Here is an 11,512-nt window from a genome sequence, read left to right on the forward strand (position 1 = left end):
AATTTGCCTATCTCACAGTTATATCAGCTACCCTCTGCTCCTCCTCTACACTCAACCCTACTGTGAAAATATCACTCTTCAAGTAATTGACTTTCATGCCAGACATTTCCTCTAAACAGTAGAGAAGGAATTAGAATCCAGTAATAGACTCCATGTCATTATGCAAAAAAAGCAAAGTATCAGAAGCATATTGCAAATGACTAATCCCCCCTGGTATCAGATGTGGTACCAAACCTCTAACCACACCTGCTTCCTTAGCTCTATCCAGAATTGCAGATAGTGCATCACCTACTAGGTGAAAAAGCAAAGGAGAAAGAGGATCTCCTTGCCTCAAACCTCTGAAAGTAGAGAAATATTCTCGCCAATCTCCATTCATATTCACACACACTTTGCCTCCTTCCACTGCTTGTCTAATCCAATCTATCCACCTGTCAGGGAAGTTTTTCCTATGCATTACCTCTGCCAAGAAAGGCCACTGAACTCTATCATAAGCTTTTTCAAAGTCCAACTGAAGCAAAATTCCTTCAGAGTGAGAGGTTTTCAACTCATGCAAAACTTCATGAAGAATTACACATCCATCCAAAATGTACCTCCCAGGAATAAATCCAGTCTGAAGAGAGCTGATTACTTGTCGAGCCAGAGGAGTAAATCTAAGTGTCAGAGCTTTGGTAATAGCTTTAAACATAACATTTAGAACACATATGGGTCTATACTGTAGGATACTATTAGCATCCTTAATCTTTGGCAGTAGAGAAATGACACCATAGTTTAGTCTGGACAAGTTCAACCTGCCATGATACAGCTCCTGAAGCATTTAGATTAGTATATCTCTCAACTGGGGCCAAAAAGCTCTAAAAAGCTAACAAAGAAGCCATCTGGACCTGGAGCAGTATTTGGTTTCATGATTTTCACCACCTTGTCTATCTCTTCACTCATGAAGTTAATACAAGTGAGGACTGATTTCTGTCATTCATATAATTCAGAAGAGGAAGGCCGGTTGAGTGCTTTCCGCGTAAGACTATTGAGTTTCCAGCTGATTGCCCATATTTTCCAGGATAGGATTTGTCCACTTGATTGAATTCATGTCATTGAAGCAATGAACTTGCTAGCCAGCGTGCCAAAAAGGTTGCTGACTTTGGGTACACAGAGTAGTGGCGAGAAAAGGGCTTGCGCCTCAGCCGTTTCGCTTGATTCGGACCTTGTGGTTGTAGTCACAGGGTACAAAGATAACCCCACAACCATTTGTTGTATTCTTTAAGTCAATCGCTCGTAGTATGTGCTAGAATGAGATGAGATCCAGCTCAAAGGTGAAGACCTCATTCTTTGAACCCTCCCGGGCAGTTCCTGTTCTAGCTTCTCTATCTCTAGCAAGTGATACGAACAACACAACATCTTCTCCGGTCGTAGGTCGGTAGGGCTTGCCCTGGCTAAGAAATGGAATAAAAAATTCCCGGTTTCTTGACTATTTCTGAGATTATTTACCTTTATTTACATGAAGATGCACGGTCTCTTACACTTTTCCTAGCTTAAGTTGGCGGATTGGTAAACAAACGGCTCTGCAGCTCCGTTCGCTTCGGCACCACTCCCTTGCTTCTTATCGAGGTTGGTGCCAACAAACAAGTCCCATTCGAGCAATGGAATCTACATAAGAATGTAATCACTGTTAAGTATTCCACTCACTGATGCCCAGGAAAATGGGCCTCTGAAGAAAGCAAAGACAATATCTGTTGAGGGCGAGCCCCGCTCCCGAAGATACCTGATGATAAGTATGTTATCGAAGCGTTAAAGCGAGAATTCACATCTGTAAAAGATTCCCACATTCCGTGAGATTCGTTGCCTACCAAAGAAAGGTGCAAATAAGCCATTTTATTAGATTTTGCCTCTGCTGATCCTGCTCATGCTTTTTTTTCTCAATTGGTAAAGTCTCTCAGCCTTGCAAAGTGGAAAAAGAGATGGGCGTCGGATCCATGTTTCGCTAATCCCGAGCTTGAAGAGAAGTGAATGCCCGTGGGGAAACGAAGAAGGCCTAGGGTTATCTATTGAAAACCATGCATGCCCAGATCTATTACGAAAGTTGGAAAAACACAATGGCCAAATGCACTTATTTTCGAAGAAGAATGAGGCAATCGATCATCCGGACGAAAGGGATATGGAAAGTGGGCTTGTTCTTCACTCTATAAGTAAATATAACAGGCATCCATGGTTAACAAGTAGAGACTTCGCCTTTCTCTAAAGAGCCCAGAGGTTCTGCTAAATAAGATGTATTGTGAGCACAAGATGGACCTGAGCTCCTCTCTTAAACCAAGGCATACTCTACTGGCTTTCCCGTGGAAGTTTTAGAAGGCGGTTAGGTTAAAGATAAAGTGGTTGAGCAGTGAGAAGTGCACCGGAAGTGTACTTCGAGCGATGGGAAGCTAGCGTGAAAGGTGCTCCAGCTTGCTTGCTTGGTCAAAACAGGCTTTAAAGACAGCTTTCTCTTTCGCTATCTTACTTGGATAGTTTAGGCTTTCTTTTCCTTCCTCATTCACCAATCTATCATGACCGTCTTCTTTTCCTCCCTGAACTTATTTGAGTTGGTTTCGGTTGGTGAAGTCACCGGTATGGTATGATGGTTTAGTACCGTGCTCCTATAGTCCCATTGCCATCTCTTGGCTTAGAATTTGACACTTGATCATCGGTCTTCTAGGTCAAATGGGTGTCATCCCTTCTCAGCTTCTCACTTGAAGAACTATGAGATCTCTTGGTTCCAAATGTTAGTTATCCTGTTCTCGAACTTTTTTTTGCCTGCTTTGTCTCAACGAAAGCTTTTAGCCCATCCAGCTCGAATGAAGCTAGCTCTTCCCCTATAATATGCTTTCCTTCGGGGCAGGTTCTTTAAAAAGAAAAGAAGAAAACGTGAGACCGGTTGACTTCTCCGTCCTCAGCTTGTTGAATTGCATGGTGGAGTTAGGGCTCCCATATAAAACGTATAGTCAGTGGGTTGAGTGCTATCAACCAGATAAGATGCTGATAGTCTCGCAGAAGTACTTAACCTTGAAGATCAAATAGGATTTACCATTTCTAGATCAGACCCGGGGTCAGTTCGAAATACGACTCCCGTAAATAGATCTGGTTGAGGAAAGCATGTTGAATATCCGGTTTCATAAAAATAACTACATTCTCACATTTCTCGATCAGAAAACTAATAAGATAAAAAACGCCATCATTCTTATTTTAGAGAGGTGTCCCCAGAAGAAGATTTCTTCAGTATTAGCTGAATGTCTGACTTATGGTAGGAAGCTGTAGTTAGGGACGCCCCTACTTTATTTACAAGATGAAAGAGATCCGTATCAAGAGCTTATTCTTTTGGCTTTAAGCATGGCGTTTTCATTCATTTGTAACTATATAGATATATAGCCCTTGCAACCATGTCCCGGTCTACCCTTTTCCCTGATCTTTGGACCCGTCCACTTAACTTGAGCTTACATCTTGACCCTTGTATGTAGATTTCTGATTTCCTTCGCAATGAACAATCTATTCTCCACTTTTGAATAAAAACACCAACCACAACCGACCCAATAGTAGGAGTAGGCGGCAGTGAAAGTGCCACAGCCAGGGGAAGTGCCAGAGTCTAGAACCGAAGGTGGTTGCCACCTGATAAGATCCAAAGCGCAGCAAAGCCCCACGAAAGCAAACAGTACGGGTGGAGGAGTTACCGTGGGCACCGTGTTGGTTCAATCTCTCTATAGGTAGTGTGAAAAACCCTCAATTCAAGAGTTCCTGTTGACGGTCCCATTCCTTACTCTCTTTTTCAACTAACTTAATTGTAGTCCGCATTTCATTCTGCTGAGGATTTTGCGTATCACAGCTTTCGATCGACCAATACCCAATCCGCTATTAACAAGCAGTTGGATAGAGCTTCACCAGAGGGATTTGGTGTAACAACCCCCTTTACTGCACACTCAATTATAAGGAGATTCTTTCGGGTTAATGCAAAACGAAGTTCTTTTCTCATAAATCAGGTCAAAATCTTGAAATCATGCCAAAAAAACGGGGGGGGGGGGTTACGCAACTTTTTCCAGTGAGATCATCTATTCCCTTCTCTTTGGCGGATTCAATCATGCCTTGGTAATTGTGGCTTGGCCTAAGCGCTCACCTGAGAGTCCAAGAAAGAAGGCAAAACAGCTATATAGAGCCCCTCCCTCGAGTCGAGCAATGAACAAGTAAGTTAAGTAGAGACAAGGAAGAGGGGAAATGCAGTATCGTTATGTTATAGCAAGATCATCAGATCATGGGTGAAGCAATCGATCATCAAAAAGTTCTTTATCAGCCGGCGGAAAGCGTGGTAATTCATTCATTTCATCGGAAAAGGATCGAACTGGAGTCATCGCATCGTTTCTAGATCTTCGATACCTCTATATTCTGAAGAATAGGTCCTAAAATGGTCAATCGATTGTTTTCTCAACGGGAATCGAGGAAATGGCAAGGGTTTGAGTATAGCGAGCAGAGGAATAGTTTCCTTTATCAAAAGAAGCCTATCGACTTGGAAACAGAAGATGTTGTAACTTAACTGCACCCTTCCTCTTCTGCCGATCTTTACAACGCTATGCACATCTCCTTCTTAGTTTTGAAAAAGAAAAGGGTCTCTTTCCTTTTCCCAATACTTGACCAAGATTTCTGTTTAGTTCAGTTCCAGATTAGGAAGCAATAGATGTTCCATTGGCCGAGAAGGAAACCAGTAAGCCGATTGAAGAGATAGATTGAATAACAGGCAGATTCCCCTCGTAACAGGCATATAAATAAGTCCCATTAAATTGATTGATAGACTACGCATCGATGGTGTCGAGTCAATCCTTGTAAGCTAAATACTACACAACCCTCCTTAGAGGGGGAACCTTAGAGGAAGAATACATATTACTTAGAGGACGGATGATGGTACATAGGCAAATCCTCAATCTATAGATGCTTTAGTGCCAGGCAGGCAGAGCCAGAGCCGCGTCGGGCAACGAACAACTCGTTTTTCGGAAGATAGTTGCGTTGCAGGTAAAGCTAGCAGTAGTTGGAGCTAAAGCAAGCTAGCTATAGGTGTTCGGATAGTTGTGTTGATAGAGGGTTTTCTCCCGGGAGACATATCGATTACACACAAGAACCTAACTCTACTTCTTTTATCCTCCTTACTGCTCCTTATCTCATTTCTCCTTTTATTAGCACAGCACCTTGTACTCCTTTACAGAAGCTGTATCGCTCAGAGCACAAATCGTTGTGCTCCTCACTGTTCAAGAGAGTTCTTGCCCTTCTCTGATCGGGGAAGGTCATTTAAAAACACTAGATCAGCCCATTTCAGTTGAAGAAAAAAAGTGATCCACCTAGAATATATGATCGATACCAAAAGATTGGATGTCATTTCTCAACACCAGCTTCTCACCTGGAGGAGGGAAGGGAGATATGAGCATAGCGATAGCGGTATCTTTTCCTCTTTTGATAGAAGCCCACATGCCCACTCTTCTACCCCCCCCCCCGTACCACAGGGTATCAGGGGCCTCATGATCTCCACGAACAGAGATCACTACACAGGAAACAGCTATATGAAAAACTTGCTTGCTTCTTCGAATCTCGAAATAACAGAACATATAGAAAGTGTTTTTGTGATTTTTCCATTCTCTTCGGGGAACCTATAGAAAGATTATCAGACGGCTTTCATGATATTATGCTTCCTTGCCCGTGTGGAACATGTGTGAGTATTATGTTTTTCCAACAAGTGATCCGACTGGAAGAAGTGTTATATGAGGACTTCGAGATCAAATAGAGAATCTGTCTCTCCATTCCTCGTGAGCCACTTATTTCTCCGAAATCAGAGATCAGAGTGATTTTCCTCCTTTTTCCCAAATAGTCGACGGTCTTACACCATTGGGATACTTCGGATAAACTGGAGTACATATATGAGAGACCGGTGCTAAAACCTTTTCTCGAGATATCTTCCAGATTCTTAGGGTCCTTGCTCCGGATCTCGCCCCCCCGGTGCGAAAGCAGTTGGTTCCGTAGTTTGAGAATTCTACTAATTCCAAGTATTCCATTATTATTATTAAATAAGAGAATATAAAAAGTAAAGAGGAGAAGACATAACCAGAAGAATTGTGAGAAATAAGTTAATTTATCAAGTTTAGGCATTTCGATTTGGATTTCAAATAAGAAAAAAAAGGATTTTGTGAAATTTAGGAGTCGTTCGAAAGCATCAAGAGGGAAGAACTCAGATAGAAAGGCAGGCGAAGTTGGCGGCCAACCTAATTCCCCTCCCAGTTGTACCCTTGTGCATCCCCTTCGTAAACGATTTCCACTGGATCTGGAGATTCCCCGGGGCCCCCCGAATCATCATCTTCGGACCCCGAATCATCATCCCACCTTTTACGCTTCCGCGAAGAAGACGGGCCTGCCTCGTTCGCCCCATCATTTGCTTTTGTGCTTTCAGGGGATCCCGTGGAATGAGCCTCCTGCTCTTCCAAAGGCGCATCGGGGTCGGGAGAATCCGGTTCACCGAGCTCGGCGCGGCGAAACCGCTTCGCCAGATTGGTGGCTATTGCGACGAATTCGCTTGCGTCCCCGGCTTCCGTATAATCGGAGAAGATTTGTTGAAGAGTATCTCCTCCCTCACTATTCCACAATACATGATTTTCAGTGAACGATCGCGCAGATTCACCTTCCTCTAAAGGAAGAGGAGTGCCTACTTTGTGAAATATTCTTTCAACCTTGGAAGTCAACTCCGCAATTATGTCTTCGGGATGGGCGGCGTGCGCCATTTCCTGCTGGAGGTCTGGTAGTCCGCCAACGGGAGGTTGGTCTATGGGAAAGTCACCCCCGTTAGGAGCATTGGTCATGACGAGAACATTGAGATCCGCGACATTCTCATTCCCAAGATGAAAGGCTATTCCTTGAACTCCGAATAAGACAACAAATGCCATTATTAGTACTGTCAACGCAAGACCAAACGATGGTATAGCAATGAACAAAAGAATGACACTTGGAAATATGGTCCGAATAATTTCGATAGTAGTTCCATGAACAATCCTTTGTGGGATTGGATTAGTTTGCTCGTTGAAATGCCATAAAGCGCGAACCAACATCCGTGATACGAAAACCAAAATAAGAATGAGGAAGAAAAAGATATCGTGATGTAAGTCAATGATCATGGGGACACATTGTTTTGAGGACCACAATTTCCTGCACTGTGCCTGTAGTGATTTCAGAATTCGGCAACTTAGCCTACTAAAAGATCAGTTACAAGAGCACAATGCTTTTTGTGGCTTCCTGCTCGGCAGAGAAGCCACGCTGCCGGGGCGGCCCTGTCACCCGGAGAAGATTTCTTTTCTTTGCTGATTCCTCTCAATGAAATTTGCGAAGAATAGCGGAGAGAAATGGTAACGTAATAAGGGAAAGGGAGCTAGCTGCTTCCATATCGCCCCCAAAAAAGAACCCAAAAGTTCTAGAGGCATCTTCCATTCATTTCGATTTAGGTCTTTCTGCACCATATTTAGATCTTCCCTTTCTACGATCCGGAATTCCCAGCAAATCCTTGACTCCTCGAATACGATGGGATTTCACACCTGGCGAATCTTTCACTCTACCTCCTCTGACTAAGACTATAGAATGTTCCTGCGAATTATGACCTTCGTCTGGAATGTGAGCAAATATATCATGTCGATTGCTCAACCGTACTTTTGCTATCTTACGTAGAGCTGAATTAGGTTTTTTCGGTGTTCTCGTCGAAACACGCAGGCATACTCCTTGCTTCTGGGGACATTGATCCGAAGCTCGAGTACGGTCCGTGCGCCGTTTTTCTTCTCTACCATGACGAATCAATTGATTTTTTGTAGGCATCCCTCTTTCCTATGTCCTTCCCCCCTTTGCCCTTTCTAAAGTGGTTACTCCCGATCCGAAGCACCCCTTTTCCATTCATAGAGAGATCCAATCATCAAAATCAATAAAAAGGCCATCATGGACCAAGATCCAAACAGATCAATCTTGTTAGGAGGTACTGCCCAAGGAAAAGAAAAGGTGACTTCCGGATCAGGGATAATAAATAAAATAGGAACCAGATAAAATCGTATATCGAAACGACTTCTGGCATCACCGGAGGGATCGGAACCACATTCGTAGGCCGACAATTTTTCTGGATAGGTCGAACTATTGGAAGCAAATGGAAAAGGAACACCGAGTGGAATCAAATAAACTAGCAGACTGATCACTAAATAGATACAAATAGGTGCAAATTCCGACATCACCAAAGCCCACTTCGTTCTCTCGCTCTCCTCGCGGCGCTCCTTGCTCGCGGAGCGGCATACCGAAAAAAAGACGCTCAGATGTGGATTCGAACCACTGAAGGATTTCCAGGGCAATGCCCCTTGCTCTTCCCACTGAAACAAGAAAAAAAGGATTTGCAGTCCAGCAAGAAAACGGATGCGCTAACGCGCAACGGCTTTCGCGCTAGTTGCTCAATCCGTTGCTTGTTTTGCTCTAACCAGCTGAGCTACCAGAACCACTTGCCTAAAGTCTCTTTTCTTCATCTATGAGCATCCTACCTGCAGTGGAGGAGCTTGCTCAAGAACCGAGAGCCGGCCAGGGACTGGACGGCCCTCGTTCGGGAAGGTCTTCTTCGCTATAGACGCCACCAAGAACAAGAAAGGGGCGCTCCGCTCCTAGTCACTAAGCAGCTATTCTGTCCGACGGCGGACTCCATCAATCTGAGGTTCTTTCTCTCACGTAATTTCGCCCGCCCGTTCTACTTCCGTGCCGGAGGAAATGGGATTCGAACCCATGATACAATCTTCTTGTATGTCGATTTAGCAAACCAATGCCTTAAGCCACTCAGCCATACCTCCAAGTTGTTGATCGGAATTGGATGTGCCGGGTTGGTTGCCCGAAGATCCACTGCGTAAGCCGTAGCGCACGTACTCTTCTTTACTGAGCGAGAAAGACTCTATCCAGATCTATGGATCTCCCAAGCGTCCAAGCGAGACCCCATCCAAACCAAATCCGCCACTCGTTGGGCGAGGCCTTGCTTTCTATGAACACCTCACCACTGAATGAGAAACTTAGCCTCCAACCCGACCAAGAGAGAAGACAGGGTCAAGCCGACGCCGCCCTTCCTCACCTGCCTGAATGGAATGAATATCTCCTTCGTCTAGTCGAGAAGGGAAAAAGCCCGGCGGGGAACAGGACCGTGACTCTTCTAAACCATTACATGACGGAGAAGTCCATTCTCGTCATGATCGATCCACGTCCTACCATAGTGCCCGGAGAACCTGCTTCTAGAAGATTCTATAGTGATCCACTGGAATCGGCCTCGGGTGACGCCTCCCTAGTCGTCGAAAGATTTCATCCCTCGCTCGGTCGTTAAGGTGGGGTGAAAACTGCAATTAATGCTCTATCTCCGTCATAGAATATGGGATACTCACTTTCAATGGCCTCGCATCCCCAGAGCCTCAGACTGGCCTGCCCTTCCAATCGGGGTTATAACAGGTCCGGTATCAGCAACACCAGCCAATCGTGTTGGTACGGTGGGTTCCCCATACCCACTATTCGGAAAAAAAGCTTGCCATAGCAGCTCAAACCTCCGATCGGGAAATGGGAGTTCTAACCGGTCCTAACCCCAATTCCAAACAAATTGATTGGACCGAGGTTCGTGCAGGGAGAGAATAGAAACTAATAATGATGGAGCAAGAAAACGGATGCGCTAACGCGCAACGGCTTTCGCGCTAGTTGCTCAATCCGTTGCTTGTTTGGTTCGAGGTTGAGCTCACCCGCCGCCCTACGTCAGTAGTCTTCCTAACTTCTATGCCCTTTTTTTTGCTCTAAGGTAAGGTCCTTCAAGAACAGCATTGCGGTCGCAACGGGGCTCTGGGTGAATATTGTCCGCCCGTATGAGCCGGGTTGTGAATATTTATAGGTCGGGGTCTTTACTGAAAAACCACAATACTACACTACAACAATTTGAAGAAATCCGCAAGTGACTCTAATTTGAATTCACTAGTCGTGTTGGGTTTTTTTTATTTCAATATAAAAAATCTGCCAATCCCGATATTCCCACATTTCATTCTGGTCCAGTGTCCATTCCTGAATGAAAGAAATGAGCTTTGCCCCTTCACTCACTTCTGAATGACTCCTTTAGCACTCTCTTTTTTAGATCAAAAAATAGAAACAGTTTACCTTTACCATACCTTCCAAGCAAGAGTGTTTTATTGCAAGATTAAGTTATTACTGAACAAAGAGAAATTCTCATTATAAAGGATGAGAGAAATTCGGAAGCACTTTTTTCTTATTCTAGCAGACGGAATTGAATTGGTCTAATTTAGGACTTTCCAATCGATTTTTATCTTACCTAATTCTATCTACGCCCAGGGGGTAGGTACGTCGCAAGCTCTGGGCAGCTATCTTATTCCAAAGAATATAGCTCCCTAAAAGGTTGCCGATACCATACCTCTATTGAACCCTACTAGATCCAATTGTTTAAGTGTTTAGTCGAGAGGAACCACATTGACACCATGCTTGTGCTAAGCCACAGCTCCATCAAACTAATCTGGATTTCTTCTTGTTTACGAATAATGGGGCATCTGCCTAACCCTATCAAACCTCTCTGCAACTACTTCTCTCTGTTCTCAGCAGCCCGCAGGATTTTTCGAGTCTCAAAGTCCTATTAGAACTCCCGCGCTTGCTCCTTTGGAGCCAAATGGATCCGAATTTCGGTAAGATAATACAAGAATCGTATTTGGTTGGGTTCTAACTCTGCTGTTCAGTCTGGCGCGGGTGTGATACCGGTGAAGAAGCGAGTAGTTGACAGTCAGGGAAGTAGATTCCTTTAAGGAGAGAAATTCATTGGTTTAGCCGTTAGGCGGAGCTTCTTTACACGCCGGTAGCGGAACAGCCCAGGCAGCTTAACGTGCTCTTGGCACAAAGGTAATAGAATGGGAGTCTGACGACACCCGGTACTCGGGATACTTGACATTGGCAAAGCTCTAGCAAATGAACTACACGACCTTTTGTGTTAGGCTTAGGATTGGGTCTTGTCCATCACATCATTCTCCTAATGATGTGATCCCGTTATCAACGACATCCAATGCCCATAGTCAGGAAACCATGACTATCCGTTGATCACAACGAGCTAGCCAACTAGAGGCTCACCAGGGACATATTGTGGTCTATGTATTCACACGTGTATTACGATTTCCGGATAATACAGTTATAGCATGAATAAAAGACATTTATCATGAACATTGAAATATAATAATACTTTTATTATTGCCTCTAGGGCATATTTCCAACACCTCCTATGCTCCGGCTCCCTCCCCCTCCCCGATGTCGTGGTGGCCCATAGGAGTGCTCCCCTCTCCCCCCTCCCTCCTTTAGCGACGGTTTGCGGGGCTCCGGGGAGTTGGGTTGCTCTGGCGGCAGGTCTGGGTGTCTCTGTCCAGATCTGGTTGGTGGTGGCGGGGACGGCCGGCGGCCCTGCTAAGGTGGTGGTGGTGCCGCTGGTGGCTATGCT

The 11,512-nt window shown here is 44.7% G+C and overlaps 3 protein-coding genes across 3 annotated transcripts; all 3 read right to left on the reverse strand.

The window, feature by feature from the left end:
* Positions 1–5,489: 5,489 nt before the first annotated feature.
* On the reverse strand, positions 5,490–6,154 carry LOC123044176 (putative ATP synthase protein YMF19). The gene has a single exon (XM_044466838.1). The coding sequence runs from the start codon at positions 6,145–6,147 to the stop codon at positions 5,677–5,679; it is 471 nt and encodes a 156-aa protein (XP_044322773.1). The 5' UTR covers positions 6,148–6,154; the 3' UTR covers positions 5,490–5,676.
* Positions 6,155–7,175: 1,021 nt separating this feature from the next.
* On the reverse strand, positions 7,176–7,851 carry LOC123044186 (ribosomal protein S12, mitochondrial). The gene has a single exon (XM_044466849.1). The coding sequence runs from the start codon at positions 7,849–7,851 to the stop codon at positions 7,474–7,476; it is 378 nt and encodes a 125-aa protein (XP_044322784.1). The 3' UTR covers positions 7,176–7,473.
* A 44-nt stretch (positions 7,852–7,895) lies between these two features.
* Positions 7,896–8,916, reverse strand: LOC123044193 (NADH-ubiquinone oxidoreductase chain 3-like). Its single transcript, XM_044466863.1, has one exon. The coding sequence runs from the start codon at positions 8,250–8,252 to the stop codon at positions 7,896–7,898; it is 357 nt and encodes a 118-aa protein (XP_044322798.1). The 5' UTR covers positions 8,253–8,916.
* Between the last annotated feature and the right edge of the window lie 2,596 nt (positions 8,917–11,512).

Source organism: Triticum aestivum, chromosome 1A (assembly GCF_018294505.1).
Source record: "Triticum aestivum cultivar Chinese Spring chromosome 1A, IWGSC CS RefSeq v2.1, whole genome shotgun sequence".
Classification (NCBI taxonomy): domain Eukaryota; kingdom Viridiplantae; phylum Streptophyta; class Magnoliopsida; order Poales; family Poaceae; genus Triticum; species Triticum aestivum.